This window comes from Apium graveolens, chromosome 11 (assembly GCF_009905375.1).
Source record: "Apium graveolens cultivar Ventura chromosome 11, ASM990537v1, whole genome shotgun sequence".
Taxonomy (NCBI): domain Eukaryota; kingdom Viridiplantae; phylum Streptophyta; class Magnoliopsida; order Apiales; family Apiaceae; genus Apium; species Apium graveolens.
Window position 1 is genome coordinate 171138758 of NC_133657.1, and position 25204 is coordinate 171163961.

The 25204-nt window shown below is 43.3% G+C and overlaps 3 protein-coding genes and 1 non-coding gene across 4 annotated transcripts; 1 reads left to right on the plus strand and 3 right to left on the minus strand.

Moving 5' to 3' along the window:
- Positions 1-5330: 5330 nt before the first annotated feature.
- Positions 5331-7503, minus strand: LOC141697463 (glucan endo-1,3-beta-glucosidase 14-like). Its single transcript, XM_074501855.1, has 2 exons — positions 7347-7503; positions 5331-6551 (listed from the first exon to the last, which is right to left on the minus strand). The coding sequence occupies exons 1-2, from the start codon at positions 7399-7401 to the stop codon at positions 5419-5421; spliced, it is 1188 nt and encodes a 395-aa protein (XP_074357956.1). The 5' UTR covers positions 7402-7503; the 3' UTR covers positions 5331-5418.
- Positions 7504-10476: 2973 nt separating this feature from the next.
- Positions 10477-10548, plus strand: TRNAE-UUC (transfer RNA glutamic acid (anticodon UUC)). The gene has a single exon. It is a non-coding gene; the product is annotated as a tRNA-Glu (tRNA).
- Positions 10549-17431: 6883 nt separating this feature from the next.
- LOC141696785 (cytochrome c biogenesis CcmF C-terminal-like mitochondrial protein) lies at positions 17432-18901 on the minus strand. The gene has a single exon (XM_074500910.1). The coding sequence runs from the start codon at positions 18574-18576 to the stop codon at positions 17707-17709; it is 870 nt and encodes a 289-aa protein (XP_074357011.1). The 5' UTR covers positions 18577-18901; the 3' UTR covers positions 17432-17706.
- Positions 18902-23845: 4944 nt separating this feature from the next.
- On the minus strand, positions 23846-25188 carry LOC141696137 (ATP synthase subunit a-like). Its single transcript, XM_074500322.1, has one exon. It carries the CDS (start codon positions 24701-24703, stop codon positions 23846-23848), a length of 858 nt encoding a protein of 285 aa, XP_074356423.1. The 5' UTR covers positions 24704-25188.
- Positions 25189-25204: the final 16 nt, after the last annotated feature.

A 25204-nucleotide genomic window follows, 5' to 3' on the forward strand; every position in this document is an offset into this window, starting at 1 on the left:
CATGAGTATTTTTCCGACCTTAAGCATCTCTCTTATTTTTAGGAAAAGCCATGTACCTTACTCATGTGGTAATATGTAACACCACAGAACTAATGAAAGGTAACCTACCCCCCCCCCGAGCGTGCACCTTGTCAAAAGTACTTTGTAGCCTCATCTTCCTCATCTGAACTAATGCAACTCCCACATTCCCTTTTTGCTAAAGACAACCAGATGACCTTGGTAATCATATCAAAAGAAGAAGCCTTAACATATGAGCCAGATATGCTCAGGGCGCGTCCTGAAAACTCACTCAGATTATTGAGGATGTGAGGGCGCGTTCGCCGAAACTAAACTCTCGACATACTAGGAAGATCATTGTACTTCATTGCTTCTTTATAAATCATGTATGTAATGTCGAGAAAGATCACATGGGTATTTCAATGAAGGCGCGCCTTGAGAGAGATAGCCTTGGAGAGTTTACTTATAACTGTTGAGGATATAACATTACATCCTTAGATGGAGGAGCTCATTCATGTCCTGGGGCCTCACCTTGACAATCAAGGGGCGCGTCCTAGGATTCATGGTACCTCTACTCTGATAGATTCTTTTCTCTTGAAGTTCCAATATTAAGATTCTCCTTATAGTCAATAAAGTTCACCTCACCATTAATATTATTTTGAGGGCGCGCCTTAAGGAAATGGCGCGTCTTGAAAGACGAGAAGTGGTTCCAGCCGAGCCATTCTTGAAGCAGTGACTATAACTCATATGATCATCAAGGCATATTCATTGAAAACTTCCATAGGCTTTCTCTTGTGGGGCGCGCCCTGGGAGGGAAATTCTCCACTGAATGTTTCACATGCAGAGGGCGCGCCTTAATATATTATGACGCAGCGCTTGGTAACTCATGAGATTTTTTCCTGATAAGATTTACTACCAGCAATAAACACAATTAATATGGAATTTGGAATGTTACCTGGAGGACGCGTCCTAGAGGGACGGACGTGTCCAGTCGGTGAATTCTCCTGGAATTTGCTGAAAGCCGTCTGGGCCCCAAATTTCTTAATCAAGGCGCGTACTTAGAGTTTGTGGGGATTTTCTCCATGCCAAGTCTCTTTCCAAATCCTCTTCCTGCTCAAGTCCTAGAAACGAGTAACGAAAAATACAACGAAACTAGTTGAGTGTTACCTTGAGGGATCGTCTTAAAGGCGATGACCAGCTCATGATAGTAATGCCTTCTTCTTGGAGTTTTCTCCTCCCGATTGTCCTCAGATTTGCGCTTGATTAAGTCTTCTAATCTCAATAGTGTTCTCAAATCTTCTAAATCAAATAGGATTGTTCAGTCTTCTTAATGGAATGAGATTCTCCAATCTTCTAATTAGAACAGGATTCTCCAATCTTCTAAATCGAATAGAATTCTTCAATCTTCTAATTAGAATAAGATTCTTCAATCTTCTATACCAAATAGGTTTCTCCCAATCTTCTTAATGGAATGGGTTTTTTGCAATCTTCTAAACCAAATAGGATTTTTTGGTAAAAATCCGCAACTGCTGTTTTCCTCTATTTCTGGGCTGCTCAACTTGGATTTTCGCAGCCAAATCATCTCTGAATTAAAGAGAATTCAATAGGCTTCGCGTAGGCTGTAAGATTCTCCAAATCTGACTTACGGAACTCGAGATACGGCCCAAACAGTGTAAGTAAATCGTTTAACCCATCAAATCTGAATTTTCCATCCAACTTCGCTCCTTCGTGGCTATGGCTGCAAACTTCAACCTCCATGGCTGGATATCATCATCTATGGATCTCCCTCGTGGCCGCGAATACTACACTCAAATCTCCTTCGACCCCCCTGGCCGAAAACAGTTATTCACGGATCTCCTTCGTGGTCGTTGTATGCAACTCCTCTGTGGCTATCCTTCAACTCTTGCATCAAAGAACCTTCATCGTGACGAGACATCTCTTCCTCCTGAGATTATGATCTTGATCAGCACCCCTCCTTCTAGCGCCAATTTGTTGACGGAGGAATTTGGTATCAACAAAAGTTTGAGGTTCGTCGCCGGAATCAAGATCTACGATGGTGGTTCTTCGCCTGAAAAGTGAGCGGAGTGTGGTGGTTGTGATGAATAGGGGGCTGAGATTACTTAGGGTTGGTGGTGGCTCCTTATGGCTCTCGCTTCCGACCCCTTACAATTTGTCTACGTATCCCTATTTATAGGGAATCAAGCCCACGTAGTTCTTGGGGAACAAGAAATCTAATGGGCTTAGACTTCTTATTCCCAGGCCCAGTCCAGAATCCATCTTCCGCTAGTTTTGAGAATGTCCAACTATGAGGCCTAACCGCGAAGGCCCAAGTCTCGTTTGTAATCGCAGGACTTCACGGATAATGCATCTCCCTGCGCAAGGATAACATTCCGTTACAGCTATCTCCCTTGAATTACGAACGCAGGTATAGCCACGGTTCACCCCAAATGCCAGACGCGTCCCTGTCCCCCGAATGAGGATAACCCACCAGATAGCAGGACAGGTGATCCCAAGCTCTTGGGTGCAAAGTGCAGGATGACTCCAAAGTTCTCCAACGAGGACACCCGTTGAATACAAGAACAGAGTTCCCAAAGCACACACTAAATTTAACCCCGCATCCCCAACGAGGACACCCGTTGAATACAGGAGGAGGCCTTCAATCATCAGGCATACCCCTGGAGGCCTTCAAGCTTTTCACGGACATCCCCCTCCTTGACCGTCTAAGGAGGGAATTCTTCAAAGAGTACCTGCAACAAATACGTTAGTGAAAATAAACTTACTCTTGATCATGCATTCTTCACACGTAGGACGCGTCCTGAACGATTGGGCGCGTCCTGTCCCTACGAACTCCACATATTGCTATATTTTCCAAGTATCTCTATTTGCTTTGTCTTGAATGAGAACAAGCTCTACCATCCCAAAGTGTGCATCTCCAGGAGGCATGATGCGTCCCCCATTGTAAAATACACATATTCTCCTTGCATGGCAACCTTATTACCCGTACAGCTCATCCCATTATTTTTACTTATCAGGGCGCGTCCTGCGCCTTGGGCGCATCCTGCACCTTGGGCCTGTGCTCCTCCTTTCAATATCTTCCCCCCAACTCTTAACATGACAACCCAAAGTAGAGCCTACACAATCATGGACGCATCCTACATATACAGGGCGCGTCTTCGCTTCATACAATGCAGACCAAAACCTAATTATTCATCTTTTTGCCCCAATCAATTTCAATTGACCCGTATTTGACCCGAGATGATCCAATACCAAATTTTGCCTATAACAACCTTGCACTGCGATGATCAGAATAAAAGGTTCCATCCATATCGTTTCCTGTGTAAAAAAACGGAATCAGACGGGATGAATGATAGAAAGATAAGAAAGTTACAACCTACTTAAAAAAAACTAATCTTGATTAATTGTGTCTTAATTAAGCATAATTATATTCTCCACTAAAGTGTTAAAGCAAATATCAAATCTTGTTTCACAATGATGTTGATGGCCTTCCAACCATTAGCTAAATAGAATAGGTAGTTGTGATAATTCATCAACAATGATGAGAAAGAGGATTAGGTTCATCCAGACAGATGAATAATTCTTACAATGATCAATAAGTTGGTAAAACATATTAGGTTTATGAAAAGTGCTCCCTGGCTTATGTAGAATATAACTTGGTAGATATTTTTACCTTATTCCTAGATATTATTTTTGTTACTCTTTCTGATCTGCAATTACCTGTCCAAGAGGAAGAGGAAACACACTTTTAGAGTTGCCTTGCACTCCTAATTATTCTAAAGGAAACTGATTTTACCCCCAAAAATGAAAGGGGACCATGGTAGCATTAAGTTCAACAATTTGTTTTAGATTGAATTTTAGATGTTTCCTCATTATATACCAAGTAACACTGGTTCTCCAAACCCATGTTCTTATGAAGCCCGTGTATAGGACCACTCCGATACGTAGGTCCGATTTTCGTCAAATACCAGCAAGGATGATATAGAAAGGTAGCATTGCAGTTACTAACAAATCTTGACAGTTGGTTTGCATATCTTATCCCCTCTATATAGCTTTCTTGCCTATGCAAGGATTGTTCAGAATGCCAAATCTGACTAGATGATGTCGATAGCCACCAGTAAGCGTAGACATCAAGATCAAATCTGTCCCAACGAGAAATGGTTTTTGCTGGTTACGTTTACTATGTAATCCCCACAGGGCCAAATATTGATTTCAGTCAAAGTTATGACTACTATCCCAATGTGTATAAACATTAAGAGGACACAATCAGACCGCCTACGTGATCAAGGTGAATTCTGCTAAGAACAAACCGCACAATACACAGAAAGGTGGTGTTAGACGTAAAACTGAAATCGACAGCAGATGAGACCAGGAATTAGTGGGGCACTAAGCCACCTAAGGCTGATGGAGCATCATCAACTTTTTAATAGAGATATAACTAATGAAAGCAACAGTTTCATCGGCTAATATAGGCATATTCAAGGGAAGACAAAATATGGGAACTTTCAAATTTGGCGGTTCATAAGAAAAAGCCTAAATGCCAAAATATATGACATCGATGGTGGCTACTTTTACGATAGAAGCAACTTTGGACCTTCTTCAAGTCGGAGGCCGAACAAATTTTCTACACAACCCAACTCAAATACATAATTACAACCAGAGATCATGATGGAGAATACTACTGTATATAGTATTATAAGTTGAGGTGTGTGGGAGAAGAATTGTGTAATTGAAGTGCGTAGATTGTAGACAATATAATAATCAAGATGTAGAGATTATGACTTAATCAACAGATAAAACCATAAATTCTTTATATGAACAAGTTTTTTGACCATAAATTCCTAAACTTTTTAAAGTGTTCACTTCAAACTAATATAGTCTTTATACATCTAGAATCTTCATTTTTTTTGAGCTTGAAAATTGTATCCATAACATCATAATCATAATCGTAATTGATGGCCTTATGCAGACAACTTTGGACTGAACCTTTTCACTTATTTACTAGACAAAATATAAAAGGAACAGCTGACCAATTAATGAGAACAGGTTAATCTAACCCTGTTTACACATATAATAAACTTGTACAATGAGAAAAAACAATAGATGAAACCTTAAATTATTACCTCTATTATTTCGGGCAAGTACCTCTAAAACCTCGACTCCATGTTTCCTTGCCCTCAATTTGTACAACACTCTAGCATTCAGGCCAGAGTATAAGAGCAACAGAAGCGAGGAGATAGGTGATCATACACAACCTGGCCTGTAAATAATGATAAGCACTATAACTGAAAGTCGAAAAAATATACCTTATAGGTAACTGGAGGCGGAAAGCAGAAGATCTATTTGTGAACTAAAAATCACTAATATATTTTGTCAATGTTTACAAGAAAGTTGAAAACAATTTTCCTAATCCATTGCAAGTACATTTGCCAGAAATGAACACCACAGGAGGGTTAATACTAAAAATAACAAACTGTTTCTTACGTTCCTCTGGGAAGCTGAATAATCAATACGCGGAAGATCAGAAGTAGGAACATTGCTCACTTTACCCTGTAGGCCAATGTCATACACGGGACTAACATTAGGATAATAGAGCCCGTAGTTCCGTTCCGAAACCGGACCAGGCTTTAAGTTCTCATTGAAAAGTGCAAAAACATATACGTCGATTGGTACTGACGGTCTCGCTGGAGTACCTTGTCTTTCTGCTATTCTCTGCATCAAATTTCTATTGTATATACCAGCATTTTCAACAGAAGCTCCTACCTCATCAGAATCCCCCTTAGAAGGCCACCCAGTCTCAGAAATTTGAACTCGTATGTCTGTATGACCCATTGCTTTCATTGCTGCGTAAACAGCATCAATTTGTGCATATAACATGTTGTCATATTTAAGATTCGTGCCAGGATCCTTCAACCCAGCATTAGGCCGGAAAAGAACGTAATCAAGAGAAATCTGATCGGGATCATCTTTGTATGCAAAAAATGGATATGCATTAATAAGAAATGGTGATTTGGTTTGAGAATGAAAAGCAAGAATTGGCTGTATATATTGAGCAAGATCTTCACGGAAAGTCCCCGAGGATGGTGGAAAGGAATTTCCTAATATTTGAAATGAATGAGCCGTTGTCACTAACACTTGTTTGTTCAAGCCAAGATTACCAAGTGCCCGGTACACTGATTGCATGGCAGGTGCAAGGTAAGATTTTAACTGATTGTCCTCTCCTGATAACACCTCATTCCCCACAAAAATGCAAGAAATCTTGGTCTGGCTAAGGTGTGGTTGAACATTTTCTTGAATCCAACTTTGGGCTTTCATGGGATCACCCATAGCTTGAAGATCTTGATTTCCAAGTCCGATAATGAATTCAACATCAGAATTTGAAAACGCAGATAATACTTTTGGGTCAGCATCATAAAGCTTCACTCTAGTTATGTTAAGAGAATTAAGCAGAGACGAAACCCTTGACGGAGGAGGGAGATTGTCAGCAATCTGACCATAGTTAACTCCAACTCCAATACCATGAATTCCAATGAATAAATCTACAATCATGTTCAAAAGAAACCACCATTAAAACATAATCAGCAAAAGAGCATCAAAACATCTAAATCAAATAATCAGATAGTCAGCCCATACAATTAAGACTTGAAAGCAATCTATACCACATACAACAGAATCCCAGAATGCACTACAAATTTTTCAAAACAACTTTGTTGAAAAAGGAAAAGAGATGCCCACATCAACATAGTGGAAGTCACATCAATATAGAATCAATGACAGCTATATTCATTACAAATCAAGTAAACCTTAAGTTCCATACAATTCAATAACTTTGAATCATTTAATTTCTTAATGACACCTCAATAAATACCCTCAAAAACAAGAATGAGAAGCTACCTACTGAATTTAGAAGAAGGCAGAATATGCAGGATACCAAAAATGGTACTTAAAAACTGAATATAGTGTATAATCACAGCAGTTCTATAACACCCAATTGAGCCAAAAAAAAACAAAATTTATCGGAATAACACATAATTTCACTCAAGAATCAACAAATCTTAACAAGAATTACTTAAGAAGAGAGAGAGAGAGAGATGGTAAAAATACAGTCTTTATTATTACCCAGAGAGAGAGAGAGATGGTAAAAATACAGTCTTTATTATTACCCCAAATAAAGAAATGAACCAATTTTCAGCTAAACAAAAACACAAGAAATAACACATATCTGCACACCATTCATTTCAAAAATCAAAACCCAACAATTCTTCACATCTTTTTAACAAGTAGAAAAAATAAAAACAAGGGCAGAAAGAAAGAAAAGAGAATAGAAGTGGAACCTGAGCAAGAGAGGAGTTGAAGAAGAAGAATAAGAGACTTGAAAACGATGGCCATCTTTTATTTTACTCTTTTTCTTGAAACTCTCTTTGCACCCCCTTTTTTTTTTTATTTAAGCACTCTTTGCATATATTTTTGTGCAAAAGTGTATTGTGGTAATATACTATGAGCTTTTGTTATATAGGAGAGAGATACATAAGGGGCCCACATGTGATATAAATGTGTGTGTTTTCACATGACTAGTTTACACGTATATGTTGTCCCCATTATAACCATCTCTTATGTTCGGTTCCCAATGTTGATATTACCGACATACCACTTTCCTTCTGCGAACCTGCAAGTGTACTTACATTTTGCAGATTTATTAAGGGATTGTGTATCTACGTAGATTTATTGGAAATTAATATGGTATTAATAAAGATATATGGAATCAAATCTAAAATATTTCATAATATATCTTTATGTTAAAATTCTTACAATAATATTTTAGTTATGAATCAAATATGCAGTATTTACAGACAAAAGTATTCGGTTATTGGGGAAAAATAAATATACTTCTAATGTCGAATCAGGATCAACTAGGACAGAAATAAAGCATTGGGTCGAACTCTTCTTTGGTGTCAAGGTAATAGCTATGAATAGTCATCGACTTCCGGGAAAGGGTAGAAGAATGGGACCTATTATGGGACAGACAATGCATTACAGACGTATGATCATTACGCTTCAACCGGGTTATTCTATTCCACCTCTTAGAAAGAAAAGAACTTAAATCAAAATACTTAATAGCAATGGCGATACATTTATACAAAACTTCTACCCCGAGCACACGCAATCGAACTGTAGACAGTCGAGTGAAATCCAATCCACTCTCGTAAAACTAAAACACGAACAACCTAGAGAGAAGGGCATGAATCTGGAGGCAGGGGAGACGAGGTTAGGTTTTTATGTATTTCAGGCAATGATTTCCTCCTTCATTACTTCATTATTTTCATATACCTATGAAGGACTTTCACTCTCCTTTGTTCTCTTCTGTCTTTTTTTTTTTACTTTGTTGGCAGGATCAGGTCCTTTCTCGCTGGGCGAACGACGGGAATTGAACCCGCGCATGGTGGATTCACAATCCACTGCCTTGATCCACTTGGCTACATCCGCCCCTACCCCCGCACAGGTTTAAGTCTTTATCTACGATCAGATCCTTTCTGAACTCCCGCTATCAAAGATAAGCTTTTTCCTATACTATAGTTGCAAGTCTATTGTTGTGTTTCGGAATTAGGGGAAACAAAGCTTCAACAAGTAGAAGCTTCTTGGCAAAGCTTCAAAGAGGTTGGGCTGTTCACTTCATTGATTTGACTTCACTTTACTTAAGATTAAAGAGAGGGGCCGGGCGGGCAGTGAAGGCTCATTTAGTAGACAGCGAGCAAGCAGCAAGCACCTACTCCGATCAAAATGAAAAGCAGCAAGCGGAACTTGAAGAAGCGAGCCTCTATCAGAGAAAGCCGTTGCTCTAATGCCTCGTTACGTCGTATACTTCACTCGCTCGTTAGCGCCCTTTCTTCAGCTGGCTTCGCCCTATCTATTCATCTCTTTTTTCAAATGGATATTTAGGGATCTCTCTTGTTCATAGATCTTGAAACCAGAGAAATATCCATTTCTCAATAGATCTTTCTATCGATAGAAAGATATAGATCTCTATATGGATATATCCCCATATCTAAATATGGAAGAACCCACACTGAAAGGGTGTAACCAACGGAAGGTTCTCACCCTGTCCACGACATTGTTCTCCGACGATGTCCCCTGGGCGAAAGGTAGTTTGTAGAGGAGCGGCTGTGAAACGGCGATTCCCCCCTTTCCATTGAAGTAGGGAGGGCCTCCTTCCCCACCATTCCGGCCTATTATTGATAGGGATTTTACCGATGCTGAAGGTAGCTTGCTTACCAAGCCACCCAGCTAGTCGCTAGAAAGAAGCGCGAAGCTGTCTACGAAGCTTTGCTTCTCCCCCTGTAGTCGTAATACTCGGCTCGTCGCTACTTTGATTCAAAACAAAAGGTAACCGGGGGTTCCCGACTTTATCCGGTTTCCGCAACCGTCACCATTTGTCATTCCGATTACTTCATCCATAAACCTTATTTTATTAAAAAAAAAGAGCGGTACGCTCTAAAAAAAGTAAAGGATAAGCTTGCATTCTAGAAGCGGTAGCTTCCCGCCTCCTTCATTCCTACTGCCTCCTTCGGCGAGAAGTTCCCTTCCCTTTTTTAAAATGCCTGATTGGTCTGCTCAGCAAGCGTACAAAGTGGACCGCAGTTTGGCTGACCCTCTTCTTCTCATTCGGGTTGGGTTGACCCAGAAGTACAGTAAAAAGGAATGGAACCACTGGAGAGTCGTCTGAAGTTCACACACACTTTGGGCAAAGACGACTGACTTTGGAAGCGGAACACGAACCTATTTCCGCTATTCCGGGTTCTTATTGAGCGTAGCGAAATCATATGATAAAGTCAGTGAAGTTTCTATGGTGTTCTGCCTTTGCGTAGTCTCGGTCCACAGTGGAAGGCTCCGCACCTGAGCCTCGTTAGACTCAGCGGAAGTGTAAGGCGTAAGTGAAGAGAATAGAAGAGATGAAGTCCGTCCCTTAGCCTAGTCTATATCCACAGCTGACGCAACTCCGTACCGACGTCTCACTACTACTTAATTTTAATTAATTATTAATTAACGGCAAAACTATTTCATAACCTGAGCTTTCCTTAACCAGCTGACCTTACTTCGTAACCTTAGCCCCTTTCTTTATAGTTCGACTAAGTGACTTCGTAACCTCAACGTACTTTTTTCTTACTGTAGCATAGGCCTTCGCCACTTCAAACGGGCGCTTCGCCCCCCCCCTGTTTTTTATTAGAAAGAGCGGGGCCTTAATTATTCAGGGGGGATGAAAAAAAGGATCCGCGGGCTTTATGATCGGAGAAAGAGAGGGGGCGTGGTTGGTGTGTCACTGGGTCGGTGGGGGAACCCGTAGGAAGGGGGGACGACCCGCCGAATTCACATCAGAAATCGCCAACATGAACACAAACGAAATCTTTAATTGCGTATAGAAACAAAACGAACCACTTCTATTCTCGGAGCTGAGAGAATGGCTTTTTGGTCCCTTTCGTCCAGTGGTTAGGACATCGTCTTTTCATGTCGAAGACACGGGTTCGATTCCCGTAAGGGATAGGTACTCATTCCCGGCCGCTTTCAGTTAGTGTTCATTGCTGAGTGATCGCCCGCTATCTGGCTTGAAAGGGTGGTCCGGAAGCTTCCTCTCTCCCAGCAAGCAAGACGAGATCACCACTTCTCTCAGTAATGGACTTCCTTGAATTATTCCTTAGCCTTAGATGTCCTTTCATAGATTCTCGAACCTCCGACAGACAGAATCTCCATGCATGCGTTCTTTCTCTCCTCCCCTCGGCCATACATCTCTTTTGTTACCCCCTTTTTCCTTTTTTGTTAGGCATTGAACCCCACCTTAGGTGCTGAGTGCTGTCCTCCCCTCCCTAAGACCTAAAAAGAGTTCCGTCTATGGAGCCTAAAGCTTCAACCATGGCAGTAAGTAGTAAGCTGGCACCTAGTCTCTCGCCCAGCCTTCGCCTTCTTCAGTGGCCAAGTTGAAGCGTTCAACGGTTCTTCGGCCTACCACCTCAAGGTTGAGCTTGTTCAATTGAAGCTAATGCTATGCTGCTGCCCTTCCCTTGTTCAAGATAAAGCGAGGACTTTCTTTTAGCTACCGGACCAAACAAAAGAAAGAGATTAGCCTCTTGATACTTTAGGGACCTATCTTTACTGGGTTTTTCGACATGAGGGACTGGAGAAAGAGAAAAAGAGCACGAGATAGATGAGATTGACTAGTTGGCTATCGGCAACTTACTGGCTCATCACTCCTCTCTGCTACCTCATGTTACCGGATGCCTAGCTCTAGAGATATCCTGATCTTACTACCAAAGGACTTAACAGACCGGCTCTTTTCCTACTTATTTTCTTTATCATTCTTTTTTAGAAAAAAAAAAGAAATCGCCTTTCTTTGATCTAATCTATTAGTGCGTTCTTTTATCTTAGCGTTAGTTGGTATGCTTCTCAGAGTACAATCTTTTTCGATCTTAGAGGGACTAGGGGCAGCTTCTGCTATCTTTTCTTCCATTTTTAGTAAAGAATTCCATGCTCCTACAGTTGAACCAATAAGGAGATGCAGCTGGTGAAATGGATCAAAGAAGAACGGGAGGCCTCCTCTCCAAGCTCTGCTCCGATCCGATCTACCACGGCTCCTTTTATACTAGGGCTTAACGGCGCCTAGCCTATGGAGCGTCAACCCGATCCTAGGGGTTGACCAGTTCTTCTCTTTTAACTAAGACCCTTTTTATTGTTATTGAAATATTGAAAGAAAAGTGCGCCAGAAGGAGCTCCGGAGCCTGAGGTTTTATCGACTTCTTTATTCTATTGTGGCAGAGAGTTTTAGAAGATTCTCCATCTTAGCAAGGATTGTCCTCATTATCCAGGACAGCTTAACCAAGGAGTTCTGTGTAGGAGCATACCTGTGTAAGGCGGAGAACTGTTGTTCATTGGAGCGCCGGAGTGCGGGGGTTGTTAACCGAAGTTTGGGTGATCGCCTTCGCTGCCTTGTTGGTAATCATATTGCTAACTGGTACCAAGTCCTTCCTATGGCGGAATTCGCTTATAATAGTTCAGTAAGTCGAACTACAGGTCGCAGCCCCTGTTCCCTTTCCAGATTTTGACCTCTTTCTGAAGGAAGAAGGGACAGCCCTAACACTTTCCTTCAGATGGAGGAACAACATACTTATATCGAGAAGGCAGACCACATTTCAGATTTATGGGGCTTTCTTATCTGGCAAGATCTGGATTTTATCACATCTGTACTATGTTCTGTAAGGCAGTGAGTCGTTATTCTTATGTGTCTGTTGTTCGTCCTTCACGCACAGTTCCGGTATATTGCTATATGAACCTGCTGATGTATTGTAGCCTGCTACAAATTTATTTTTGGTACCGGCATGCCGATAATTGCTTTGGCTTTTGCAGGTCGACTTCGATTTATCTTCTGCTGACAATGAACCCGAGTAGCTTACCTGACGAAGCACCAAACCTCCTCCCGGCTTTCTACGCTTTTGCGGATGAAGACGAAAAGAAAGAGAATAGCAGGCAGTGCACCTTTGCCTTCGGTCAGCATACTCCAAGGTGAGTAACAAATAGTCATTCCCAACCTCCACTGTTATAGCTTTGAAGCCTATAGCTCTAGTACCAGTACCAGACCGGTTTTCTAAGCGGGATATTTTGAGTAGAATGGCCCTACAGAGCCTATTTTGCTGGGCGCGGAAGTAGGGGTTGTTGCACAGTTCTTGTGATTGCGCTTCCCCCCATGATGGGATTTCCCTGGCTAGTCTAGATGTTCCTGCCCTTTCGATTGCGGATTCGAGAACAACCGATGCCATACTTCCACTAATTCCGTCTATTCGACACCGGCACAGGCTAAAAAAGGAACCTAATGCCTCAGATGTCAAAGAAATGGATGCTTCCTGCTTTCAGTAAAGTGAGGCACTACAGGTATTGGATTCCGCTTGAACTAATGAACCAGGAGTTGTTCCCAGTGAAAAGGAATTTAAAGAATTGAACTAAAGAAGCAGAATCAATAGGGGGCCATCCCCATACCATAGGAAGTTGCTTCTTGGAATGCCGTCGTTCAAGCACAGGCTGACCACTGATTCAATCTTCAAACCAAAAGCCAGATCTTGCTACTATAAAGCCGAAGGAGCACACAAAGCAAATGAAGGGACTCACCAAGCAACAACTACGTTGTTTGTGTAGGCGGAATCGAGTTTCAAATCATAAGATGACGAAGTGACTGCACCAACGAATCAAGCTGAACACATCTTTGATCCAGTCTACGAACTGAAAGCTAAATCTTGCAAAACAAGCACGCAACGCCCGGATCTGCAAGAATGGCTATGTAGGTAAGGGAATCAGCGCTATGATCGCTTTGAGTTCTGCTCGAAGTTTGTATGCTTACGTACGACTTGCTATTCGGCTGTAGATCGGGTTCTGGGGTCTTCCCTCGAACTCCCCGAGTGGTATTTCGTAATGTAAAGCTAGTCTAAAGTAAATGGCTATTTAGAAGCTGGAAAGTATGATATTCCAATGTGGATGAGCCAAAGAAGGGTGCTCGGCTAAAAGCTTCAAAGAAAGAAGCTCGGCTAAGCAGCAGAGGGGGTTCCAACATCAGAAAGAGAATCAGAATCTAGTTCGGAATCAGAAATGGGGTAACCCTCAACCGGGGAATCACCTGAGATATAATCACCTCGATCGACTAAGACAGAAGAAAGAGGGCTTCTTGCTTTAACCAGTCCTGGAAAGACTAGACGGATAGTAGGGTAAGACTGGGTAACTCATAACGAGTAGCCAGGGCATTTTATAACTAGTGAGGAAAGATCGAATATTGGCTTCGGAAACGAGCTTGCTCGCTCAAAAGAATTGGGAGCGGGTTTAATAACAGAGAGAAGCTTTACAAAGTGGGTAGGTTCCTAGCTCAACAGAGGAAGGATCAAAAACATAAGATATAGTTCCCAAGGCTTTACTTAAAGGTTTTTGAGGTACTTACTCAAGTATGGGAGGGAAGATGACTCTATACAAACTAAGACGGAGAGGGGATACCCCCCCAATACCCCAGGGAGGGGGGAAGACGTTAAGTTGCCAGTTTCGATCGAAGGAATAGGGGACAGGGTGCTCGACCAACTAATCAGTATTGGGGAGAACTAAGATAGCTATTCACTAAAGGTAGATTACTTTCAAGCTACTCGGCTAACTAGGGTCGGAGTGGAATGAAGACTCTCCTCTCGGAGTTTCACTGTGAACTGACTTACCCCTGAACTTCTTTCTTTCCCTCACATTTACCTCACATCAAGGAGAGCATTCTTCAAGACATTTGAGAAGCATCAAGGATTCCTTGTTCTTTGGAAGGGAATCCACTTATCCTCCTGCCGAAGACTGAAGAGTAAACCCTTGCATTCTAAGGATGAACAAGGTTAGTAATAGGCTCGACTGCAAGGAGAGAAGGAAGCAGCTTGACTTGAACGACTATCAGGGCACCTACTGAACTAGATGCAACTCAAAAGAAAGGCTGCACATAAAAAGAAAAGGGGAGATGGTGTCCCAGGTAATGACATGGATATGGTAAGTCAGAATGGCCAGGATGGTAAGGCGCGGCATTCCCCCACACCTAGTGGGGGAATTTGCTCGCTAAAATAACTGTAGCTGCTCTCCCGTACCGACTGCTTATCCATCATCTTTTATGAGTGAAACAACGAGCTCTATGACTATTTGTATTGTATTTTAGCCGAAGGCCTTTTGACTGTTATAGTCTCTCGCCTGGACTCTTCTCACGAATTGGATTCGAACCAATATGCTCCTTTCGGCGCGACTTCTCCGTTTAGTCGATCGTGAGTGGGTCTGTCGTCCTCCTCATTATAGTCCTCCTAGAATCAATAGCATTTCGTCGGAATACATCCTGTCTTTTCACCTTAGTAGTCCTATGCATAGTCAGTACTATAGCCCCAATCATGGCTACTAATAAAATCAGACTAGGAACCAAAAACCAGACGGAATAGTAAGTATAAAGTAAATTGCCCAATGTTTCCAAATTAGTCCAACTTCGTACCTTTCCGGCATAAACCATATATCTCAGAGAGGTCGTATTTCTTTGGGTTGGTAGTAATGGAATGCTTTCATTATCTAAAATGAAGAACATTTCCCACCAAAAGATCAGTCCAATAATACCACTCACTGGTAAATAGCGCAATACTTCTTCGTGAATCTCCGCTATTTGAATATGGAACATCATAACAACGAATAGGAATGAAACGGCTATAGCTCCTATATAAACTACTGGGAAGATCATAGCGAAAAAGTCGAGACCTAACAAAAGAAGTAAACCTGAAGTGTTGCGAAAGACTGGGATGGAAAACGAAACGGAATGTACCGGATTTTTAGCACGTACAACCATCAAAGCAGAGACCAAAGCAAGGCTCGACAAAACTGAAAGTATCATAGTACGTCGTCCTTCCCTGAAATGGAACTTTCACGCTGGAGCATGAAAGTCGATCTATTACGACCAGCGCGGTTGTTCGTATTTCATTTGATTCTTCCAGGCCAAGTCCTTCAAGCACTCACTCAGTTACTTACGAATTCTCAACAAAGACCCCCACCCAAAAACCGAAGCTTCTTTGGCAAGCAAGTAGACCTTTCTCTGAGCCGGGGTAGCAAAGCTCTTCGTATCATTGGCAGGTCTCATAGGCTATCCGTTTATCTTTCAGAAGAGCGCCTATATTTGAGCTAAGTACATTATACTTGTACTTATACTCTGAAGGCGCCTCGTCTAAGAAAGAGAGGTCATCTCTTAGAATTTGATGAAATTGTTTCAGGTTGGTAAGACCATGATCGGGATTCTCTAAGCCGTAGTCTAAGAAAACTTCTTTTCTTAAATTGAAGGCATCATAGGGTTTTTCTAGGTTCAGGGGCGAATCGCTAAAGGTCGAAGTCAACGGCATTTTAAAATCAGACTGAACCCGCCCATCTCATCTGGAAGAAAGAGTTGATACTGGGTCAACTATGGCAGTGACTGAGGGGGACTTGTTCTGTGATAAACAAATGACTCCAAACAAGAACCTCAGGGCGGCCAATCCTAAGATAAGAAAAAGGGGTGAACCTGAGAAGAGCAGTAAGAGTAAGCGTTCAGGTGCTGGTGCTATGACCTTAATTAAAGTTAAAGTAAAGGTGGAAGATCCTCTCCTGGTTCTAACCACCCTGAATGAAGAGTGGGCGAACAAAATGCAGAACATATCAGAAATGTTTAATTATAAGAAAGAGGGGGGAGGGGGAACAAGCTCTTCGAAACGGATACCTATCTCTTTGAATCAAACCTTTACAGGATGCTCGCTTCCATTTAGTGCCATGTTTTGTTACCTGACCACTGTTCTTCTGACCTCAAAGGAAAAGAAGCATACTTGAAGGGCCCATAGAGAATAGCCCCTACGGACACCATCTATCAATCGTTCCATCTCTGTTTTCCCCAAAAGGAAGAATCTTTCTTTTCCATTTTCTATAGATCGGCATTATGTACTATACTACAGTAAGATAGAAAGCTGGCCGAAGACCCTTTTCTTGTAGGAGCTGCATGGATGACTGGAAAGCGGTAAGGTAAAGAAGACCTTTGCCACCTGAGAGCCCGCGATTAGATTCTTTTATTTAGAGTAGGATTCCCGATTCAACTCCGAAAAAGATGCGACTTCCCATCCTGGGCTTTATCCGCTCGCTGAGCACAACAGAATACAGAGGAATGCATTTATTTCATTGAAAATTGGAATTCAAGATAGCCTTGCTGCAGCCGGAGGCCTTTTACTAAAACGAGAAAAGAAAGACCAAGGGGCGTAAAGCCAAGCCTCGGCTAAGACCTCGGGATGAGATATTCTGAGGTTTAGTGAGGGGATATTCTTTTGCCAGGAGATATGTACAAGCAGTTGATCTACCTGACTCCGCGATCCCTGAGGGGAGGTTGAGCAAAGCCTAATGATCCGAACCCTTTTACAAAAGCGGAAGGATCAATCAGTGAACTAGAGAGTGGAGTATGAAAGCGATGTCTTAAGAAGCCTTCTGTCTAGCTCTGCACACCAGAAAGAGGTGGCTGCTTTATTAAATAAATAAAATCTTTAGTTATCAGTTAAGATCTAGTAAGATAAGGGGAATTGCTTTAACCAGTCCCGCAAGTCAGGAAGACTCTGGCTTAGCCCATTCACTCCTAAACTATAGAAAGTTGGACATTCGATCACAGAATCCATTGACAGCTGCCCAATACGTGTTTATCAACCACCCGTGCACGCGGGGGCTCTCCATTTAGGTAGCTTCCCGGATCTCCCACAATAAGCGCAAGTGGTTCCGCCGAACAAAGTTGTAGTTGGTTCGTTTTCGTATGATGATTGCTCGCGAACCTACCCTCACGGCTCGTTCCTTCGGAACCTCTGTGTCTTTACCAACTCGGTCCACCCGGTGAACGCTCACGACTAAGCGAGACTCAGATGCTGTCTCATTCGCTGTCTCGCAGTAAATTTTTATTTTTCCGATATTAAAGCGCCATGGCCACAACTATTATATAAGGCAAGGCTTGGAAGAAAGCTCCCCCCGCCTATCGGCGAGAGCTGGGCTTGACTTGGTTAGTAGTGCCCGCCTATTCTGTCTCGCCGCCGATCCATGAATTCTTCAGAGCGGGCCGTCAGGCCGGGCGTACGAGGACCGTCGAAGAGGTGCCTCAACGCGCCGCAGCCACTACTTTGACTCCTTTTATGCAATTATGAACTCCACGGAACCTTTTCGATTCCAACGCAACTTATCCTTTTGTAGCTGACGTAACAAACTATGCGAGCCCCCCAGCGAAGCCAACAGAAATCCGATCCGAATAAAAAAAATAAAAGGAAGTTTCATTATGGTAGTATACCAGCCACCTGTTCTGGAACTTCCAGTTCCAATCGGAGCATATAGATCCGTAAATAGATTTGTATGTATAGCCACTTCAGTCGTGTTCGTCGTTTCTCGAAAGTATCTTTTTTCTGGGAACATGGTCAACCATAAATTCTTATGTTCTCGATTCTTCATCCACCGATGCAGAAAATGCTCCAGTTTTCCATTCTCATATGAGGCCGGAAAGTTTATTGGCAACAGGTCGGCACGAAGTGATTCATCATGCTCAAACCTGAGCCGATCGTTCGTTAGGGACGGTGTATAGATCATCAAATTCCCACAAATGGAATGAGAAGTGGGTCCATGTAAATGATCGAGACCTCGCAAACAACAACGCTCCTTTCCCATATGGAGTTCGGAACCCAAAGGCAATCGTTGAGTGAACTGTATCTTCTTTGTGTTAGTTGACCTAAGCCGCACCCTTACTGCTGGGGTGGGGCTCGGCCTCCGAACCGTACGTGGGACGAGTTTCTGCCTCATACAGCTCGGGCCGAAGACCGGGGGAAGTTTAGGAGAGATGGGGAGACCCAGCAGCTGCCAGTCGGGGCGGACACCAGACCGCCCACTTTCTCTCGCCCTAAATGGAATGGCTCTCTTAGTTACGCTGCGCCCCGCCCCGAGTCCCCACGTCCGCTTTTCTCCGCCCGCAACCCAGGAAGTTGGCAAAGCCAACATTAGGGCCGTCCCTTTCATTCTATGCTGACCCCGGCCCGGGCTGGCTTTTTGGGAAGCCCGTTCCCACCGCGCTCACGGCCCGGCTGGCCTGCCAGCGGTAGTGGGAATTATCCCGTTCCCTGGTCAAAGACTTGGTTGGATGCGGGATCTACTCCACGAGGAGCGGTACGGACGTAGATGATATCATCACGACCTCTCTTTTCGTACCGCTAGGGATGCTTAACGCCATTTCGCCAACTGGCGTTACCTGCGCTTTCGTGTCTCTCAGTGTGGTCAGCACTGGGTGTTTCCGAGCAGCGAAGCTTACACCCATTCGCATTAGTTCATCCAAAGTTCCTTACCCTTATGCACGAATTCTTGAATAAGCCATCTTCCTATCAAGGTTAAGGAGTCAACTGAGCATCTCAGCGGCGGGATTGAATACCCGGATCGAATCAGAGTTCACGCCGCCCGCCCTGAACAAATAGGAGGCGTGGGCCACAGGTCGCACATACGCCGCCGGGTCGCACGACAGAAGAACACCCAACATACAGATGCACACTCCTCCATGTGAAATATTCATCTTCATTGGAGCTTTTTTGTAGTAGTCATGACCAACAGCCATCAGCTGCCGGCTCGTTGGTAAGGTGAGAGCTTCCAGCCCGATTTCTGGTTGCGCACCCCCCACACAAGCACCGCCCGACGAGGGGGGGACGGGGAAAGCTACAGGCCCAAAACCTTCGACCCTTCCTTCTAAATGGGGGTGCCCGGGGCACCTCATCTTGTCATTTCGTCGTTGCTGATTCCCGTTAGGCCGAAGTGTTTGGTGTTTCCTTCTCCGCGCCCGCTCACGCTTCGCTGACCTATCGCGTGGTAAAGAGAAGAAAGTACGAAAGAATAGTAAACGGAGCACACCGCAGAAAGATTCTAAATAGGAGAAGTCCCCTTTGGATTCGAGAAGAAGGAAATGAAAAACGGGAACGAAACGAAATAAGGCGTTTCTAGCTCTAGTTTCGGACGAGCTTCTCCCAATTATGTCTGGTAATAGAATAGGGCGGCTTGCTCTGACCAAGACTCCACTTTTTGCTCCGTCCGTGGAGCGTATGAATTTCTTGGAATGTAGATAGACCAAAAGAGGGAATGAAGGGATAGGAATAGGAATTATAGTACCATTGGAAGAAGGGGCACCTGTGGGAACATCTCTACTGACGAACCATTTCAATAGTACGGGTGCTGCCGTGCCACGAGGCACGACCGTGGAAGTAATGAAAAAGAAAAAGTTATGTAGTTGGACCATCTGTTCTATCCGTTCGAGTTTTGCTTCTCTAGAGAAGATGAGAAGCTAAAAATGAAAGTGTTCGCAACACATACCGAAAGGGTACTAATTAAGCCGACCATTAATGACTAACACCAGGAGCGGTTTGATCAAAATGACTAAGTTTAATGACTTTACCAGTCACTCGCTCTCGTATTAGAAGATTCTCTCACCCTGTGGTCGACATTCCATTCCCCTTAGTCGTAGGTGTTCGTTCTATTTTTATTTGAATGGGCCGGGTCTCCCGAACGATCATAGTACGGCCGCTCATCTAATATCAAATCAATGGGTAGATCTCCCTTCCCCCTACCATAGCCGGAAGGGGTAGCGTATCCACAGAAGAGGGAGTACAAGCCCTTACCTGCCGTTCGATTGATTGTTCTAAAGTTGAAGTCCTTTTGTTAAGTCGAATTGAAAGGTAGGTTTTGTCAGTGATTAAATGGAAAGGGGGAGCGGTTCGGGCCTACTCTTGTTAAAAGCCAAAACAAAAGTAAAATATCGGCATGTAATTGAGAAAGATGGGATTCGGTCAACAAACAAAGGAAATTCAAAAACTCCCTTCTTTCTGTCGAACTAAACTCCGAGAAAAGAGTAGTATGAAGCAGGAAAGTCTGCCTTTCGAAACGACGTAAGAGAAGATGATATGCTTTCGGCAAGAAGGAAACTAAAAGGGACTCCGTAACCTTCATTCAAACGGCTGCTAAATAAACATATAGCACGGCTTATTCCCCGGTTGAACCTAACCTAATAGGAGCAGAAGATTAGCTATAAGCTAAGTATATGGCTACCTTAGCGTAGAACACTAAACTACCTCCGGTCGAGCAACTTAGCCCATCGTCTATAGGATATACTTCTCCCTTCGTCCCCCCCTCGCAATAACTAGATCTCTGGGGTTTGCCCTGTTTCTACTCTCTATAGTCTGAGTGACTCGCCTATGGGGTAGACTTTCTTTCAGAACCTCGCCTGGAATAAGATCCGTACCGGCGGTTTCACCCGTGATCCGTAACTCTATGCCATGAGCATCCCTCTCCCCGCAGGTCGAGAGACTCTGTAACCTCTACTTTCATGATGTAGCTACACGCCCTTCTTCCTTTATTTCTTTGGAGTGAAAGCAGCTGGCTTGAAAGAGCTAAAGCTGCTTCTCTTGATGGTGTGGGGGATTACACCCCTCATGAATCTGCCTTATAAGATAAGCCCAATTTTTCCCTTTCATTGACTGCTTTTGCCCTATCATCTGTGAATCCAGCGGTTGTGCTAGGCTTCTGACACTCACTCGCAAGGTTTCGTTGCTTTCGATTGAAGCCGAAGACGAGGATTTTTCTTCACGAGATCTTAGTTTTTCATGCTAAGGCGTGATACGAAAGCATAGACTTGGTTTAAGAGCTGTTCAGGCGAACTCCCGCCTAGAAGAAAAGCGAGATAGGGGGAGAGGATAGGAGAGGTTCCGGCTCTACCAAAAGTAGTTTACTTCGAAAGTTTCTCACGAACTGGGTTCATCAAATCCAGCTATTTAGGAGTTTGATTCTATTGGCTTAATCCTAATAAGTGAAGAGAAGCTGAACCAGGCGCAGACGTCCCTGCCTCATCTTTATCAACTAGGGCTGGATTCTCAACATCGGCTTTGTTCTCGGGATCAGAATCTCCGCCGTCTCTCCTTTCAGCATAATAAGTCTCACTTTCTTCAATTGACGGATTGGCATCTGTGTCTTCAGCTCCCGGCGTATTGGGCCTTACTTGATCTGACACCCTTACTATCTATATAGGGCTCGACCGCTAAAGTGGAAGTTATAGAATTGTTCAGCGCCTCATCCACCTGTTGAACTTGGGATTTGGGATCTGCTGCACGAGTTTCAGCATTCGTATTGGAGTTAAGAAGGCTAAGTGCTTCTGACTTTGTCAATTCTTGAGCTTTCCATTCTACGTTTTGATGAGCTCATTGTTCATCTTTGTCTGTAGCCTCACTTCCTGGATTCCCTCTTAATTAAGTCAGCCCTCCCCGCTTTCTTCTTTGTTCTAGTTTCACTTGCTTGAATCGTTCGGAGTACCCTTTTGGGCACTCACTCACTCTTATTAGAGAGCGTTCGCAACTTCGTCCATAGAAGACTTTCAAGAGCTTTCCCTCTAAGACGGATTTTGTGACTTTGAGGAAGGGAGCGATCTCTGAAAGAGGGAGAAGGCCTTCTGTCAATATCAGGCATACAACTAATCGATTCTTTGGCTATTGAGATCGAACAACCTATGAACAGGTGCTGCCCACATAACCTATCTTCCAGACCAAGAAAGCCAGGTATCAGATCCCTGTAGTTCGAGCCCCTTTTGTTAAACCAGTTCCTGTACTTTTTTGAATGAATTCCAGTCAGTAAAGTAATCTGGTGGAAGGGGCCCGCCACACCACTCCCCCTCCCTTTCTCACGGAAAGCAATCAAAAAATGAAACTAACCATGAGAAAGGCCTGCCTTTCGGTGCGTGAAAGACGTCTTGCTCTTTCACTGCCTTACTTTGGCCTCTCTCTAGCTAATAATGCAATGGGGCCTACCCTTTACTAATACTAATACACTTCCTGGGTTCTAACCGCTCTATCACTCCATACGCACCGACATCGAGGTGCCAAACGACTTCCTTTTACGCCAGCGCCATAATATTCCGATAGCTAGTAGCCCCTATCTTGCGTGTGCCATTAACACGCTTCTCCACATCTTCTGGATTACTAAAGTAATTTAACCTCACAATGGGGTTTTTTCTCACATCTGTGGATACTAAGCGAAGGGAACCGGTAGAGAGTGACTTCTCCATAAGGGTGGCCACAGTGAGATGGAGTGGAGAAGCCGGAGTCCTTATGAAAACGGAGCAAGCAGGGGAAGAGAATGGAATAACATTTGAGGCAGCTTCAAGGTAAGCCCAGACTCTGGAAAGAATGAATTGGAAATGTACCAGAACAGATCTGCAAATAGGGAACTTCGTGTCTCTTGCCATAGAACAGTACTATGTATTTTGTGACAAGTCCTATTCTTGTTCTCAGTCGGCGAAGCCTCGGGCCTCACATCCGGAGTTCTTTCTATTTAATGCTTCCACCTTCCGGCCTACTACTTGGTTTCTCGTTCCTCGCCTTCCTAGCTTTCCTCGGTCTCGGTTTCCTCGACCTTTCACTTTCAACTGAATATTCTCTCCTTCGGTTAGCTATGTTAGAATGAGTTAAGGAAGCGCGTGCACGCGCGAGACTATTCTATTCTACGGACTTGATTGCAGTGTACTCTTTCTTCCTCATCTGAGGAATGGGCCAAGCCGATCCGTTGTTGGCTCAGAAAGTGCATTTGCTAGTTCGAAAGAAGCTGAATCCGGGTGCAAATGGGATTTCAAATGATTCTTCTGTTTCGGAGCATGCTGCGCAGACTCACTTGGTAAATAGCCTTACCTAAAAGAGTCAAGGTGCTCACACATGAAATTCCCTTTTTTCAACAAATATTAAATGTATGTTTTATGCCATACTGGGGCAAAGTCGTCGAGACTATATCCATCACCGGGAAGAAGCGAAGCCAGAATTTAAGTAGGATAAGCCTGAGATATCTAGTACAGTAACAGTGGTCGAATTGCTGCATAGCCTGGTCTATAATACGAATTAGGCAAATCCTAGTTCTCAAGTTAGCTCGGGGAGAAGAGGGTGACAAAGGAAGGATAGGAATATTGATTGAATCACAAACCTCTTCTTTCTATATTATTTATATAGAAGAAGATCCAATCACGAATGCTTTCAGTTCCTGTGATATAAAGTTGCACGAAACAAATGGGCGGCTATTAGTAGAATCTTAAGCCAACAATTCCTTCTTTCCAGGAAAGCCCTTTTTTGGCATCAATGAAACTCTGTGATCTAGGATTAGAAACCTCATTCAGTCTGGGAGATAGTGGAATTTCGTACATACACCTTTATTTAAAAGGTATTAGTAGTCAAGTCAAATCCTCTCTTCATTCTCTGCTTCCTTTCTTTCCTTTCCTAATTCAGCCCTTGGCGAGTTGGTACAAGAGATGGCGCATTTCGCTGAGGAGGAGGCATCCATAGAATCCCACGAGAGTAATGCCAATAAAAATTGAAAATGAGAGGCCCAAAGTAATGAGAAAATGACTTGTAACTGTGAAGCTATAAGGTATCATACCCTGTGGATTACGAAAGAACGAAAAAGTAAAAGTGACCGAGATGCGAGGGGAAAACTTTTGTTTAACATTTCCGGAAAGACCACCTATTTGTTCGTTTACCGGGTTCGGCACGAAATCATAAATAAGCTCTACCAAGGATTGCCAAGCATTTGGTACTGAGTTTCCTCCTCCGTTTTTAGTAACAAAATGAACCAAAAGTAGGACCAAACCGAGAGTGAGTAGCATAAACAAAGAGGGATTTGTGAATGAGAAATACAAGTGTCCTATATTCATAGGAATCAATGGGAGAATGGAAAATTGCTCAAGTGGGCTGGGGATGGTGGGGGCCTGCCCCGCTAGAAACAAAGTTTCCGCAAAAGCTTCACTCTCCACTCCATTTATGTGCAAATCATTTAAAAGGCACTCCAGAAAAGCGATCTCGTTGCTTGACTCATGCACCGCCTCCGCCGCTCTTAAAACCTCGTCGGGACTTCTGTTAACCATTAACTCTCCTAATACGTCGTGTATTCCAGCCCGAAGTTCCACTGCACGTTCATTCAACGCCTGAGCCTGAGCGCCAGAAGCGGCAGATGGGTTAAAAGCATAATCATTAATAGTCATAGTCGTCGTTGGTTCAGGTTCAGATTTACTAGTAAAAGATTTAGTAGTATATGTTTGATTACTATTCAGGCTGTTCTCGTCAAAGCGGCGAAATATAGGCATTCTTTTTTATACTATTCTTGTAGTTCTGCTTCTTGCTCTAAAAATGCATAAAGACTTGGAACGAAATTTATGGTCGGTCCGACCGAGAAAGACATGGGAGTTGTTGGGCGTAAGATTCTTTTTATTCTCTTACGATATTTCGAGTTGGATGAACAGATCGGTACTTGAAACTGCTAAGAGTTCTCGTTCTGCTTCCTGTTGTTAGGTAGGATGAACCGACCCCTTACTCAATAGGACTAGCTATAGAAAAAGTTAAGATAGAGAAAGTCAGGTGTGAATGATTGTCTTGTCTAAGGCTGACCGTACCTAGTGCTTTGCTTAGTTAGCCGTTTACCTTTGCTTTGGATGCTTCCGCTTAGCAGAAAAAGAATCTCCACTTCTTTACTAACTTATAGTTCTTGTCTTTTATTTTAGGAGGAGCGGTAAGCTTTTTAAAGAAATGAAGGGCAATGCAATTGTCCCATCAACATGTCCAGCTTGTGTTCCGGGTTCCTATTCATA